At 60.4% G+C, this 15,453-nt stretch overlaps 2 protein-coding genes across 3 annotated transcripts in view; both read left to right on the top strand.

Annotated features, from left to right (window-relative positions):
* Positions 1 to 36: 36 nt before the first annotated feature.
* KPTN (kaptin, actin binding protein) lies at positions 37 to 7,213 on the top strand. 2 transcript variants are annotated; one of them, XM_053905541.1, is made up of 12 exons: positions 37 to 340; positions 671 to 753; positions 876 to 960; positions 1,054 to 1,108; positions 2,323 to 2,458; positions 2,589 to 2,662; positions 2,971 to 3,080; positions 3,160 to 3,237; positions 3,857 to 3,932; positions 4,614 to 4,749; positions 4,843 to 5,025; positions 6,777 to 7,213. In XM_053905541.1, exons 1-12 carry the CDS (start codon positions 118 to 120, stop codon positions 6,906 to 6,908), a joined length of 1,371 nt encoding a protein of 456 aa, XP_053761516.1. In that variant the 5' UTR covers positions 37 to 117; the 3' UTR covers positions 6,909 to 7,213. The 2 variants fall into 2 exon arrangements, with proteins under 2 accessions (XP_053761516.1, XP_053761517.1); XM_053905542.1 differs by having other exon boundaries at positions 39 to 340; positions 2,383 to 2,458.
* A 116-nt stretch (positions 7,214 to 7,329) lies between these two features.
* The window catches only part of SLC8A2 (solute carrier family 8 member A2), a 31,165-nt gene continuing 23,041 nt past the window's right edge, over positions 7,330 to 15,453 (top strand). The window contains 2 exon segments of the mRNA XM_053905543.1: positions 7,330 to 9,612; positions 13,678 to 14,367. Of these exon segments, the coding sequence (XP_053761518.1) occupies positions 13,693 to 14,367 (675 nt within the window). The 5' untranslated portion in view covers positions 7,330 to 9,612; positions 13,678 to 13,692.

Below are 15,453 nucleotides of genomic sequence, written 5' to 3'. Positions count from 1 at the left end.
CAGTCTGCGCGACGGGCGAGCACCCGGCCGTCCGGGTCGCTTCGGGAGCGGTGGGTGGGGTGGGGTAGGGCGGGCGGCGGCGGCGGGCGCCGCCGGGGCGAGTGGTGGAGGGGCGTGATGGGGGAGGCGGCCGTGGCCGCAGGGCCTTGCCCGCTGCGCGAGGATAGCTTCACGCGCTTCTCGTCGCAGAGCAACGTGTACGGGCTGGCGGGCGGCGCGGGCGGGCGCGGGGAGCTGCTGGCCGCCACCCTTAAAGGCAAGGTGCTGGGCTTCCGCTACCAGGACCTCCGACAGAAAATCCGGCCCGTGGCCAAGGAGCTGCAGTTCAACTATATTCCCGGTGCGTGGCGCCATGGGGTCGGGGGGGCCTGGAACGTGGTGTTGAGAAGGCTTCTGAGGCCCTGAGCTGGGTCCCCATGATGGGAGAATGGGATCGGGGTGATTGAAAGGGGTGAAGGCTGATGATCAGGAGGCGTTGGTGTCAGTGGTTAGGGTTCAGGAGCCCTCGTACCGTGGTTATGATGATCAGGACTCACATGGAGCCAGAAGTAATGATAATTGCAGAGATGGTCGGAGATTAGCGATTACTAGAGGTCAGGGGTCGCCATGATGGGGGATAGAGGGGTCAGAAGTCTGCCTGAAACGCGAACTTTGAACTGTCCCCTCCCAGTGGACGCGGAGATTGTCTCCATCGACACCTTCAACAAGTCGCCCCCAAAGCGGGGCCTGGTTGTGGGGATCACGTTCATCAAGGTATCCAGCCTCCCTCCGCCTACCCATTCCCTTCTCCTTACACGCACGGCGGATCCCCCTGAGTCTCACCCAGATGCCCCTTGGTGCCGCTCCTCTTTCCTGAGGCCAGTTTCCCATCCCAGGATTCAGGGGACAAGGGCAGCCCGTTCCTTAACATTTACTGCGACTATGAGCCTGGCTCTGAGTACAATCTTGACTCCATTGCCCGTAAGTGTGGGCTCCGGGGAAGGAGGGATGGGGAAGATGGGAGGGGGGACCTGTCAGGTCCCCGGTGTCTATTTGCGTGTCCTCCCCTTACAGAGAGCTGCCTGAACCTGGAACTCCAGTTCACTCCTTTCCAGCTGTGCCATGCAGAGTATGTAAGCCACAGGTGTAATACGATAGAGTGTGTGTGTGTGTGTGTGTGTGTGTGTGTGTGTGTGTGTGTGTGTGTATAGGGGGGGAGGCTGCAGCAAACGAGGCAGCAAACCTGCCAGAAGAGTGTCAGACTCTCGTTTTGTTCTTTTTTTTTTTTTTTTTACAATTTTTTTAATGTTTATTCATTTTTGAGAGACACAGCATGAGCGGGGAAGGGGCAGAGAGAGAGACACAGAATCTGAAACAGGCTCCAGGCTCTGAGCTGTCAGCACAGAGCCCGACATGGGGCTCGAACTCACAAACTGTGAGATCCTGACCTGAGCCCAAGTCGGACGCTCAACTGACTGAGCCACCCAGGCGCCCCTCTCATTTTGTTCTTTAGAGCACGGTGCTTTTAAGGTCGCTGTTTAGATCCTCTGAGCGCTAACTGAGCACCTGTGTCCTAGACATCTAGAATGCTCAGGTTCTGGGGTTCTCGACTTGGACACTCAAGGACCCAGAGGGGCGAAGTTTTCTGGAGTCGTAAGCTCTGAGATTCCAAGATTTGAAAGCTCTGCTGTTTGGTAATTCAGAGATTTCATGATGATAAAGTCGTTCTTCTGTTTCATGGTCTCGTATTTCAAGGAGGTGGAATACAGACCATCTAGGATATGAGGTTCTAGAACCCCAAAATATGAGAATTCCAGTCTAGAGCTCCAGACTCCATTCTAGGACATCAGTGGTCTAGCACAGCCCTTGGCAAAGTTTTTCTGCTAAGGGCCAGTCTTTATCATAACAACTCAAGTCCGCCATTGTAGCAAGAAGGCAGCCATCGACACTATGTCAATGAACGGTGTGGCTGTGCTCCAGTACAACTTTATTTACAAAAATCGGCAAGTTGGATTTGGTCAGAAGGTCATAGTTTGCCAACTTCTGGTCTTAACAGGTGAGAATTCTAGACACTGATGTTCTGGATTCTAGGATTTGGATGTTGCGCCATTTTACGAGTCGGAATATCCACCGTGGCGATTCCTAAAAGTTCTGGTATTTCAAAGGAGACAGGAAACAGAACTTGGGGAACACTGGAGTTCTAGATTAAAGAGTTTCTAGCGTTCTGGGTTTCTGCGACCCTTTCTAGAGCTCTCCACGTTCCATTCCTGAACCCACATCCAGAATGAGGACTCCAGCAGGCAAGGAAGGGCTCTAGAAACAGAACGTTTCTATGATTCTCAGGTTGGAAAATTCTGTACGTGGACTCTACCTCACAGGGGTTCTAGACTTCTTTGCTTTCAGGGTCCAGGTCGGGAACCAGCTGGACACAGTGTTTCTCCTGAGTGGGAATGACCCGGCCATTCATCTCTACAAGGAGGTGAGGCAGAGGGAGGTGTGGCGGGCAGAGCCCTGCTCTCTTGGGCTGCCATGGGCTGGTGCCGGGGTCTGTGCGTGAGACTGGCCACCGACATGTTTCAAGTCAGGGGGGTCGGTCTTGGTTCCCCCAGAACGAGGGGCTGCATCAGTTTGAAGAGCATCCCGTGGAAAACCTCTTCCCAGAGCTCACGAATCTGACCAGTAGGTAAGAGAGCCCCCGAAAGAGGCCAGCGGGGCCCCGGGAGGGCGGCGTCCGAGAAATCAAGTGGTGGCAAAGCCCTCAGGGATGGTAGAGACAGAGATGACCTCAGAGAAACTGGGCAGGGGAGGTGAGTTCAGAAAACTCCGGCCATACACATGAAGTCGATGGCGAGTGGTGATCCCAGAGAGAAATCAGGCCCAGCGGGGGCCCCAGGGTGACAGGAAGGGGGCGGAGGCTCGTGGGGAGGCAGAATGTGGGGCCGGTATCTGATGACGCCCTCCGGCCCCTCCGTCCACCTGCCCACCCACCAGCGTCCTCTGGCTTGATGTCCACAATCTGCCCGGCACATCCCGGCGACTCTCCGCTCTGGGTTGTCAGAGCGGTTATGTCCGAGTTGCCCACGTGGACCAGCGAAGTCAAGGTGATGGGCGGGATGGGGGCCAGGCAGGGGGCGGGGTGGGTGGGCGGGGCAGGGCCCTGACTCCTCACCCCCCACACAGAGGTTCTGCAGACATGGGCGATCCTGCAGGACGGCCCCATCTCCCGAGTGATCGTGTTCAGCCTCTCAGCCCCCGAGGGTGAGCTCTGGGGTGCAGACTCAGCTCCCCACTCCCAGATTCACACCCCTCTCCCGGAGCGTCCAGCCCCTGCCCGTCCCTCCCATGCTCCCTCCCTCCCCTCTGTGCCCTCACATTCATTTCAGCCACTTGCCCCTGGATTCTGATCTTCGTCCTTTACCCTGGGGTTGACCTTCTGCTTTTCCTTTCGTCTAACCGTCAGCCCTCACATTGTGACTTCCTCAGATCCCCCTCTCTGGCATCCTCACTCTGTCTCTTGCTGCTGTCTGCCCCCAAGCTTTTCCTGGGGACTCAGCGCTGCCCCCCCCCCCCAACCCAGGCTCCCCTCTCCTGCCTGTTCCTCTTGCTTGTGGCCCGCCCTTCTCTGACGGCTCCGTTCGCCTGGCCCCTGCCGGCTGCCTTCCGCCCCTCGGGTCGTTCCTTACTCGTCTCCCTCCCTCTCTGGTCTCACACCTGTTCCCCCCATCATCTTGTCTAACCGCGAAGCTTCCCTTCATAGCACGGCGAAGGCAGGGTCTCCCTCCTCTTTCAGAGCGGTGGGGCAGGGGAGGAGGGATGGCGAGGAGGAGCCTGGAGCCTGTCCCCTCAGGCCCCGCCCCACGCGTGTCCCCGTCTCCAGAGACCCAGGACCGGCCGCAGCGGGAAGAGTACAGCGTGCTCGTGGCCAGCATGTTGGAACCAGCCGTGGTGTATCGGTGAGCGGCCCGCACGGACTCACAGGGGCGGCCTGACCTCCTGCTCCCGCACCCGGTCATTCTCAGGAGGAAGCCCCCTCGGGTGAGGTTGTCCAGGGCTGGGCAGGTAAAGGTGATCGTGCCCCAGGGAGGGGGAGTGCGAGTATTTGGGTCTAGAACTCGTAGCGGATCCATCGAAGCCTTGGGACAGGAACACAGATGTCTGCTCCCCCTGGACGAGCGTGTTGGCAGACGTTTAACCGCGGGCTCGTTGGGTGAGGAAGCCCTGACTTGTAGCGTTTGCCAGCTTCTGGGGTGTAACTTACTCCCGCTCTGGCGGATTTTGAGCCGCCGACGCACTGCTAGCCAGCGGTGGCTCACCTGATGTCCGAGCTGGAACCCAGCTCCCAGGCTCCAGGGAGGCGATGTGGGTGTCCGGACCGGAGGCCAGGGTGTCACCAGGAGGGATAAAGTGGGTTTCCGTTCGGGAGGGAGATGGCCCCGCCTCCAGGGGACAGATGGGCGTCCATATCGGTTGACAGTCTGCGTGAGCAGTCTGACGGACGTGAAGACGTCCGGGTCGGAGACGAGGGTGCCGAGGAGGAGCGGTGTGTCCAGACCTGAGCAGGGGAGCGGCGTGGGCCAAGGGCGGCGGGCGCCGTGGTGCGACCGCGGTCCCCCCACCGCCTCCGTGACCCTCAGGGACCTGCTGAGCCGGGGCCTTGAGGACCAGCTTCTCCTGCCCGGCAGTGACCAGTTTGACAGCGTCCTCTGTGGCCTGGTCACCGATGTAGATCTGGACGGGCGGCCCGAAGTCCTGGTGGCCACCTACGGACAGGTGGGACCGGAGGGGTGGGGCTGCTGCCCCCGCCCCGCCCCCTGCCCCCGCCCACCGCCCCGCGTGGTCCTAACCCCTCGCCCCCCTGCACAGGAGCTCCTCTGTTACAAGTACTGCGGCCCGGAGTCCGGGCTCCCCGAGGCCGAGTGGGGATTCCGCTTGCTGTGGCAGCGAGACTTCTCCAGCCCACTGCTGGCGCTGGCACACGTGGACCTGACCGGGGACGGGCTGCGGGAGCTCGCCGTGGTCTCCCTGAAGGGCGTGCACATCCTGCAGGTAGCTGGGCTCCTCAGGTTCGGGGGGCCCCCCTTGCAGCGGCGCCTGGGGTGGGGGTGTTTGCTCAGCCACCTTCTCGAGGGCGCGCTCCCGCGGGAAACACGTCAGAGGCCACGGGGAGTAGCCACGCGAGGAGGTGGCCTCAAAGGCCCGACCCCACGGGAGCCCTGCAGCCTGAGCCCATCGTTCGCACAAAGGGATCGTTGGCTGCAGGCCCCCTCTTGGAGGAGGGAGTGACCTGTTTCTGGGAGGAGGTTCTCGCTGGCCAAGGACAGTCCAGGAGCAGAGGCCGCTGGTTGGGGAGGGGGGGGCACCATCATGGCAAAGGGGGTTCCGACATGGCATCTGTCAGCCCCAGCCCGCCCTCAGCCTCCTGACTTCAGCCCTCGGTTCCTCGTGCTTTGTCTGACTCTGTCCCTTCACTGTGGCCTCACCCAGATCTTCCCCCACCCCCCTCCCAGTGATCTAACCTCTGCCCCCCCGCAGGGCCCGCTCTCCTCACTGCCTCGCCCTCTCCTCTGTGTGCAGCTGGCTGCACTCCGGCTGTGGTCTGACCTCCCCCTTGCTGTCGCGTTCTGACTCCCGAAGGACGTTTCCTACCCTCGTCCCGTAGCCTCCCCTCCGGGCCTCCCGCAGCCAGCCTCTGGCTTTCTACCAACATCTAACCTTGGACCTTTCCACTTTGGCCTAACCTCGGAACTTTCTGTTGTGGTCAGGCCCTTGAGCTTTGGTCTGTTGTCCGGCCTTGGGCTGTACTTTGACCCCCGCCATGGCGGCCTAACTGCTGTAACCCCTGTTGGGGTCTAGTCGCCAACCGTTCAATGGTCCGAGGTCCAACCCGGAACCCCCCCATTCCGTTTCACCTCCAACTAATGCAGTCTCCCCTCCAGCCTTTTCCCTGTTGCCTCCCCCCCCCCCCCTCAGGCTGCGGTCCGCCTTTGGCTCCCAGTGTGGTGTTTGCCTTGGCCGTATCTCCGGTCTGCCTCCAAGACTGTCTCTGTATGGTCTAGCCTGGGTTCTTTCTCCCGGAAGCTAACCATACCAGCTCCCCTACAGTCTTTGCTTGGGTCTTTTCCTACCGTCTGTGCCTCAATGGAATGGTCTAGGTTTGACCTCAGAAGAAAGGGGAACCGTTGGACCCCGGCGGAGAGGTCGCAGGTTAGACCCTAATGGAAAGGGCGTAGGTTTGATCCCAGTGGAAGAGGCTGTGGTCCGACTGTGGGAGAAAGGACTTCCTTCACTGTGGTCTGACCATCCCTTCACCAAGGCCTCATCCCTCATTCAGGCCATCTCACTGTAATCTCTTCTGCCCTTTCTGCCAGGGTCTAGCCTCAGACGCTCCAGCCAGGGTCGCACTCTGTCCCGTTGGCCTACTCTTTGTTGGCAGGGTCTCGCCTCAGTCTCCCCCACTGTGGTCTAACCTCAGCCTCACCTCCCACACAGTGCGGTCTGTCTCCCATGTTTTGGTCCTCCCCTGTCCTTTCCGAGTCCTAACCTCAGACCCGTACGATTGGGTACCGTCTTTGTTCTTCCCGCTGGGAATTCACTGAAGGCCGTCCCCCTGGGTCTGACCTTCACCCCTTCACAGGGACCTGTCCCCCCCCCCCACCCCACCGGCTGGTCTGCGCTCCGGCCTCCCGCTACAGCCGAGCTCCGGGCCTGTGGGATTGTCCCCTCCAGACCATCCCGAGTGATCTAACCTGCACTCTGGCTGCCCGGTCTCAGCCCTGCCCTCCTCTTGTCCCCCACAGCACAGCCTGGTCCAGGCCTCGGAGCTGGTCCTGACCCGGCTTCGGCATCAAGTGCAGCAGAGGAGACGACGTCAGTCACAGAGGCCTGGGGACGGGGTGGGTGCAGAGCCTGCTGAGACCCCAGGCTCCTGAGCTCCTACCCACTGCCCGCCCCAGACACTGGTGTAGTTCACTGGGGCCGTCACCTCCAGCCATTCGTGGTGGGGAAGCATCCTGAAAGAGAGGATGGTCTCCCCACATCCCCCAGTGGTAGAGCTGTGGGTTCCTGCTCTGGCTGTGCCCCGTGGTGCCCTGTGAGCCCGGCTGACACACTCCTTCTCTGTGCCTCAGTGTCCCCATTTGGAAACGGGATGACCCCCCCCCCAACTCCTGCCCCTCTTCTGCCCCCAATGAGAGTTGGTCAGCCAATGATTATTTATATGTCCGGAAGAACCAGACTTTTGAGTTGCCTTCATTCTCTTTCTTTTGTTCTGGCAAGCGGTTGGTGAGTGCCTGCTGTGTGCCAGGCTCCGCGTTGGGTGCGGGAGGAATGGAGGGAGGGGAATATGGGCAGAGAAAAGGCCAAGGTTAGACCCAGAAGTGGGACCGAAGTGAGATCACGCTGTAGACCTCAGAGAACGGAGTAGGAGGTTAGAAACGAGGCCCTGTCATAAAGGCTGGAGTGAAACCAATGTGGAAAAGACTGTAGAATCCAACAGAAAGGACTGAGGTTGGACCCCAGGGGAGAGCCCCGGGTCTGAGGTTAGACCCAAGTGGAGAGCTCTGGGTCAGGTTAGACCCCGGTGGGAAAATACAGAGCTTCAGCCTCAGAGGAAAGGATATGGGGGGGAAGGACTGTTGTGGGGAAGCTATGGTCAAATTGCAGCAGAGGGTTTGAGGCTAGACGCCCCCCGCCCCCGGATGAATAACGCTGAGGTTGGACCCTCACAGATTACTGTGGTTAGACCTCCCCAGCAGAAAGCAAGTGAGTTTAGATCCCCTGAGATGAGACCCAGGAGGCAAAGACCTGGGGCTTGCCATGTTGGAAAGGACAAAGGTTAGACATGATTGAAAAGCCCCGGAGATCCAGGGACCAGGGAGTTTGAGGCGGAGGGGTGCTGACTTCCCCGGCCACCGCTCTGCCGGCTGTATGAATTGCCTCTCCTGTGTCCCCTTCTACAGCAAGGTGGGGGGATCAGGGACCTGGATCTCGGGGACCAGCAGAGGGCCGGACCGGAAGAGCTCTTGCCCTCCCCCGCCGCAGGCCAGGAATAGACTCTGGGGCAGGACAGTTGGGGAATGATTCCTGAGGGGGATCCGGGCTGGTGGGGAGGGTGGGCCCTTTCCTCCCCGTGGCAGGGTTTGGGTGGGACTCCCGCTTCCTGGGGCCCCAGGGGCAGGCACCACAGTCCCGGCCATCCGTACCACCTCCTACCACGGAAGCCCACCCAACAGTCTGACCACCCACGCCGGCCGTGAAGACCCAAGCCACCGGGTGGGTTTTTAGGAGGCAGGAGCCCCACCGGCTCTTGGCCGCTCTCGCCGTCTCCCGGAACCCAGGCCCAAGCGTGGGAAATGGCTGGGAGCTGCGTTGGCTCCCTCGTCCCCTGGCAGCCTGCCCAAGGGGTGTCCAGCCTGGACTGGCGGTGGGCACCGGTCGTTGGCAGGAGCGAGGTCTCCTCCCTCCTGCTGCCCGCCTGCCGAGGCGGAGAGCTGCCATCCCCTCCCGTCCTAGGCAGGAGTGGACCGCGGTATGGAATTGAAGTGAGCGTAGTTCGTGATGGCAGGGGTCTGTGAGGCGTGTGCGCCCCTGTGTGCCCGCTTCAGCACTCGCGATTTTGTGCCTGCAGGAGCCTGGGACGCTCGCCTGGTCCTTTGCGGTTTCCTTTCTGACTTCTTACTTGCTCCTCAGCGCGGGGCAGCGCGCGGTGTGGTGGCTTAAGGGTGTTGGAGCCTGGAGCCATGCTTGGCCGCTCTGTGCCTCAGTTTCCCCATCTGCAAACCGAGGCCGGCCGCAGCGACTTCGCAGGGCCGTTAGGAGGACTAGCGGTGTCAAGGCAGGGCAATCACTTAACGAGAAAATTTGCAACACCGCGCGGCACGTGGAAGGGGCACTTTGAATGGCAGCTGCTGTTACTATTATTGATGGGTGTGCCTTTGTGGTTGTTGCCGGCTTGCTTTGCGAGGTTATAGGTCAGCAGGCGCGGCATGTGATTTTGGATCTAACTCTGGCTAAACATTCTTGCCCTCCCCCCCCTCCCCGGTTCTGTGAGCCTGTAACTATTTGTAGCTGTTTTTTTGCCTCTTCGGCCCTTGTAGGGATCAGTGTGCGTTGGGGAGGGCAAGGATGCTTGTGAATGACCCTCGGCACCCCACCTACCGCGCACACTCACACACACACACACACACACACACACACACACACACACACACGCAGGCGTCTGCCGCTGTCCCCTGCCTGTAGTGCTGAACCTGCAGGGTGGGTGGGAGGCTTGGGCTGCCCCCAACCTCCTCTCTCCAGGCCCCTCCCCAAGCCTCCCCCGCCTGTCGCCTGCCTCCCTTCTCCCCGCCTCCACCTCCTCCCCTCCCTCTCCGGCTCCTCCTCCCTCCCAGCACTCTCCCCCGTCCCTCCTCCTCCCTCTCTCCTGACTCCCCCTCCCCCGTGTCCCTCCCCCCTCTTCCTCTCCTCCTTCTATCCCCTCTCCCTCCCCTCCTCCCCGGCTCTCCCTCTCAGTCTCCAGCTTCTCTCTCTCTCTCTCTGTCTGTCTGTCTCTCTCTCTTTCCCTCTCTGTCGGGCGGAGGCGCCCACCACCGCCAGCCCAGTGCTAGGGGGACCCAGTCCAGGCTGTAGCTGCAGGTAAGAGACCCCCAGTTCTGGGAGGGGGGGAGCGTGGAGGAAGGACGGTATTGCCCCAGGCGGGTGGAGGGGGACATGTGAGGAGCCAGGAGCCGCTCTTCCCTGAGCTCATTTATGAGGGGTGGGGGGCTGCATATTCCGGGCGGGGATACCGGGTCCCCTCTGTGGGGTGGAGGCACCGCCAGCAGCCAACATCCTCAGCCCCTCCTGGGTCCCAGGAAGCCTGGCCGGCTGGGGAGGGGGTGCCTCCTGGGTACTGAGGGAGCGAGAACACCCCAGCCCGTCTGGGGCAGCCCCCCTTCGTGTTCTCTCCCTCCGCCCCCGCCTTCCTGCGTCTGGGTCTCGTCTGTCTCTCCACATCTCTCGGGGGTCCTGTCCTGCAGAGTCTGGCTGCCTCTCTGAGTCCCTTCCCCTGTGTCTCTGTCTGTCAGTCCCTCACTCCCGCCTCTGTCCCTCTGTGTCCCTCTGTGCCTGGGTCTGTTCTGTGTCTTTCGGGGGCTCTGTCTCTAAGTCCTTGGTTTCTTTCTCTCTGCCTTCCTCTTTCGCCATCTGTGTCTGTGTCTGTCTCTCCCTCCTGTCTCTGCTCCCCGGTGTCTCCGACTCTCCTGTCTCTGCGGGTCTCTCTCTCTCTCTCACACACACACACACACACACACATACACTCTCTCTCATTTTCTCTCTCTCTCTCCCCTGCCCCTCTCCTTCTCTCCATCTCTGTCTATAGGTATGTGGTCTCTGTTTCTCTGTCTCTCTCTCTTCCCTGGTAGCGGGTTAACTCTCCTCCTACACACCTCTGTCCCCGCCCCTGGCAAGGGGGAGACCTGGAGGAAGAAGATCCCCACCCCCTGCAGAGTGGGCTCCCCTAGAAGCCAAGGAGTCCCCCAAACTCCTCTTCCTTCTGCCCAGCTCCCGCCCATCCTCTCGGCAGGCTTGTGCCCATCCCTCCCCTGAGGACAGAGCTCCTCTCCTCCCTCTTCTGGTAGACTGGACGGTCCTTCCTGCAGTCTGACTTCTGTACCTTGTCTGCCGGTTGTCCAGTTCATCGCTTGCCTCATCCATCCTTTTGACAGTTGCTGAGCGCTCTTCCTCCGCCAGGCACAGCACTACGTCCAGGGGGCGGATCAGGCCGGTCCTTTCTGCAGCCTTACCTCCATCGCTCTCAGGGCAGACCAGCCTCAGACCCATCCCTCGTGGGGGTGGATCCCCATCCCCCGGGGGCTCCCGGAGGGCCCCTCTGAGTCTGGAAGTCCCTGGCCAATACATCCTCCTCTTTCCTGGGGGGGGGGAAGGGGACCCAGAAAGGTGGGCGAGAGTGAGTGACAGGGGAGAGGTGTGAGCCCAGCCGCAGCAGCCCCCACTGTGACGGGGTGAGGTCCTCGAGTACCCACGTGGGGCCCGATGGGTTCAAAGGAGCACCTCGTTCGGAGTCCCATGCCTTGACTTTCCGTCCTCCCCTGCCCTGGAGTGGAAGCTGCGCGACCTGGCCAAGCTCTCTTCTCCCTCCGGACCTCGGTTTACCCATCCGTGCGTGGTAGCCCTGAGCACTGAGACTATGTGTGACCCCCAGGCTGGGACACGGTTCACCCAGGAGCAGGAAGTGGGTGTGTTTAGAAGCTCGGGTCCCCACCTCTGAAGTCTCTCCGAGGAGCGCGGCGGGCAAGCCCTGGCCCCACCAAGCACAACCAGGAACCACGACCTCACTCGCCAACGTGAGGGAGGGAGGGAGGGAGGGGGTCCCACCCGGCAAGGCCAGACTGGACCCCCTTCCCTTACGCTTGCAATCCCGCCCTAGACAGGAGGTGTCTGAGACCCTGAGAGGCATGTGAGGCAGAACCGGGGCGCTCGCCACTGGCCCAGCTGGACACCTGCCCACGAGGGTGGGGGGACATCGGGAGATACTACCATCTGCCCTCCGGACTCCTACCCTGGCCTCAACCTGATCCTTTTGCCCCCGGATTCTAAACCCAGATTAGGTTTCAGGGCTGCTGGTGGACGAAGAGAGGCAGAGACAGGCGCCTTTAGCAGAGAAAGTCCAGCTGTCCGCAGCGACAGGGCTCAGACGTCTTGGTCATTCATTTCACAAATATTTATCTCGTGCTTTCTCTTCCTGACCGCCCCCCCCCCCCACCCCACTCCCCTAAGGCCTCAGGTTTTGCAGGAAAAGGGATTGAGCCAGGATGCTTTGCCCATCCCCTGGGAAGGAGGGCAGGCATGAGAACCCCCACCCACCCCCTGTTAGCTGACTCTGGCCTCCCTTGAAGACCGCAGCAGGAGGGACAGGTGGTTAGATGTGAGGGGGCACTTTCCAGGCCTTGGCCCTCCCATGAGAGAGGGAGTTGGATGCTTGAGATGAATTCCTGACTCCCAGGTGGCCCTCGTTTCTCCTGGAAGCCGGGGAGAAGGGAGGGAGAAGAGAGTGTGAGTCTTTGCTTTGGATCCTGGTGGGTTTGTAATTATGCCTAAGTTGTTGCTAATTAGGGGGCTGCTAATTAGATGTATCATTAGGGGCCTTGCTGAGGGGGCTAATTGTGCGGTGGCCCTTTAAGAATCCCCCTCTCCCCGCCCACACACACACACACACACACTCCTCAGGGATGTTCTGCCAACATTCTGCCTCCCTCCCCCAGAGGAGCGGGCTCCCAGCCCTTGAGTACGTGGGCGTGTTTTGGGGGCAGGCTGTGGGTTAGACTCGGAGAAGAACTTCCAGACAGAAATGGAAGTTACTGGGAGAACTGAGGTTGGTGGCCAAGGCAGGGGTCAGACCTCTCCTTCTAGTCTCAGTCCCCCCCGGAACCTTTTTTCAAAACAGGCTACTGGGTTACCATGGCAACATAAGAGTGGGGCCCAGGAGCTGGGAGTTGGGGCGACTCCCAGAGAGAGAAATGAAGCCAGCGTTGGTGCTGGGGGCTTTGAATGAGTTTTTAACCTCTCTGAGCCTTGACCCTCTCATCTATGAGACCGCTAGGGCCTCGCCAAAGTGGGGTAGTGTCATTTTGAATAGAGAGCTCAGGGAGGGTGATGTCTGAGCAGAGAATTGGAGAAGAGAGGGTGAATATTGTAGGGAACAGGGTCTCAGGAAGGGGGAAACAGCAGGTGCAAAGGCCCTGAGGCAAGAACTTGTCTAGCATGTGAGGAACCCGGAGGTGGCCGGGGCCAACGAGTAAGGGGGACAGGGAGAGAGATGAAGCCAGAGAGGGAATGAGGCCAGACCACACGACACCTTGTCCAGGGCGAGGGTCACAGTATTCTGAGACTCAGTTGGGAGAGACACCTGCCAGCATCGCAGGGAAAGATGTGAGCCAGAGACCCTCCAGCGGTCTCTCTGCAGCCCCACCTCAGACAGACACACAGGCAGACAGACAGGCAGACGGACATCCCAGCACCCGCCAAAGCCCAGGCCCTGCACAGGAGCCCTCTGAGGCCACCAGACTTAGCTCATGAACTTAGGGCCTCCAGCCCCTGGCCTCACCCGCTAAATCATCCGGTCTATGTCACTTGGGGCCTGGCTTCATCCATCCATCGTCCGTCTGTGGGATTCGTCTGTGTGGCCGGGCGGGTCCGCAGCCCGTTCTCTTTTCAGGGCCACATAACGTTTCGCTGCCCCCCCCCCCAACCCCTGAGCTGTACTTCTCCGTCTGCTGCTGACAGGCATCCCATCCGGGCGGGTTCCGGAGGGACGCTGTTAGAAACAAAGCGGCAGCCGCGGACATTGTCGTGTGTGTGGCTTTCTGGCAGACACGCGTCCTAGGGCTCCTGGGTGCCCAGGTACCTGGGGGTGGAAACTGCCGGCCAACAGGGTGCAGGACGTCCAGCCGCAAGTCCCCGAAGTGGCGAGAGCAACATCCACTCTGCCAGCAGCCTGTGACGCCCGTCTGTCTTTATCCTCCTCTCCCGGTCTCTGTCTGGCGCTCTCTGTCTTGTTGCGTCCCTGTCCCTCTGTGGCTCCCTCTGTCCCCAACCTCCCCCTCCCGGCCCCCAGCAAGCCTCCTGGGGGGGGGGGGCGGTTCCCGTGTGAATGGGCAGGGTGTGTGCCCCTCCCCCACACTTCTTCCTCCTCCCCCACAGGACCCGACACCCTCCATGGCTCCCCTGGCCTTAGTGGGGTTTGCACTCCTCCTGGGGACGGCCCCGTGCTCGGGGGCGGCCACCCCCACCCCCTCCCTGCCACCTCCCCCGGCCAATGACAGCGATGCCAGCACAGGGGGCTGCCAGGGCTCCAACCGTTGCCAGCCGGGGGTCCTGCTGCCCGTTTGGGAGCCTGATGACCCGTCGCTGGGTGACAAAGCGGCGCGGGCCGTGGTCTACTTCGTGGCCATGGTTTACATGTTCCTGGGCGTGTCCATCATCGCCGACCGCTTCATGGCGTCCATCGAGGTCATCACGTCCAAGGAGAAGGAGATCACCATCACCAAGGCCAACGGCGAGACCAGCGTGGGCACCGTCCGCATCTGGAACGAGACCGTGTCCAACCTCACGCTCATGGCCCTGGGCTCCTCAGCCCCCGAGATCCTGCTGTCGGTCATCGAGGTCTGTGGCCACAACTTCCAGGCGGGCGAGCTGGGCCCAGGCACCATCGTGGGCAGCGCCGCCTTCAACATGTTTGTGGTCATTGCCGTGTGCATCTACGTCATCCCAGCCGGCGAGAGCCGCAAGATCAAGCACTTGAGAGTCTTCTTCGTCACTGCCTCTTGGAGTATCTTCGCCTACGTCTGGCTTTATCTTATCCTTGCCGTCTTTTCCCCCGGCGTGGTCCAGGTGAGCAAGGACCCATCGGCACCTGCTCGGGGCACGTACGTCGGCAGAATCCAGAGGGGTGGCTCCCTGGGCCCGGAGACTTGGTTCATGCGTTCGCAGAAATGCATGCTCACATCGGGGAGGGCCACCAGGTATGGTCGTGCAGGTCACGCACTGCACAAGGGCGGTGGGCCGGGGAAGGCAGTTTGGGGCCCGAGTCCATCGAGTGGGCCCCCGCCACGTCTGGAGGGCTCCCGCAGCACCTGGAATGGGTTCATCTGCCCAGAGGGGGCGGCATTTTGCAATATACCCGTCCAGAAGGAATGGCTTGAGCTCTTCTAGCAGTGCCATACGTGTTGACAGAGTCCTTGTGACCTGTGCAATGGCTACCACAGGTCACAGCCTAGCTAGGTATTTGCCAGGTACGGAGTCGTGGCTCGCAAAATTCACTCATCGTTCATAACCGATCTCTGATGTTAGGATAATTTATGCCGCATTGCTGAAATTTACACTCACTCCGGTCCAACGCAGGTATGAACCCAGTCCGCTGCAAAGACCACTTTGCACGATTCGTTCCGACAGTGAGACACAAGCTGGCCCCACCGCTCCATAACTCACACCCCCGCCCCCCATTCACATAACCATTCGCCTCTCGTCTGTCCAGCGTCTTAACCGCGCTCCGCTAAGTCTCCCTGGAAGACGTTTGCCTAAGTCATTTCCCACAACCCCAAGACTGCCACCTACATCTGCATAATTTATTTATGGGTCTGGCCCAGTTCGTTCACACACATGCATAATTTATGTGAGGCTACCCAGAATTCCTTCACACATGTGCACAATCTAGTCACCCAGATCTGTCAGGTTTTGCCAATTATAGTTGTGTGTCCAGGAAGGAGCTGAGTGTTAGAAGCATAAAAATTCCTTGCAGGTGTTATAGAAACAGAACTGAGGGACCAGCAACCACAGAGAGCTGAGGGAGAGATAGTAGCACCAGAAGACAGGGATGAGAGAGGGAGAGAGACAGTTGGCTGCCGTCGACTCACGACTGTGACGGTGAGTTTCCTGGCTGCCAGGGTGAAAAGTACAGAAGGGGGCATCACACAGTCC

This window comes from Panthera pardus, unplaced genomic scaffold (genome assembly GCF_024362965.1).
Source record: "Panthera pardus isolate Hobbes unplaced genomic scaffold, ASM2436296v1 HiC_scaffold_18, whole genome shotgun sequence".
Lineage (NCBI taxonomy): Eukaryota > Metazoa > Chordata > Mammalia > Carnivora > Felidae > Panthera > Panthera pardus.
The sequence above is the reverse complement of the archived record's forward strand: the minus strand, read 5'-3'. Positions and strand labels throughout refer to the sequence as shown.

Bases quoted from the DNA above. Each gene is read 5' to 3' on its own strand.
- KPTN (XM_053905541.1), top strand. From the start codon at position 118: ATGGGGGAGGCGGCCGTGGCCGCAGGGCCTTGCCCGCTGCGCGAGGAT. The intron at 961-1,053 runs GTAAGTGTGGGC...CTCCCCTTACAG, and splicing joins CAATCTTGACTCCATTGCCC to AGAGCTGCCTGAACCTGGAA. The intron at 3,081-3,159 runs GTGATGGGCGGG...CCCCCCACACAG, and splicing joins CGTGGACCAGCGAAGTCAAG to AGGTTCTGCAGACATGGGCG.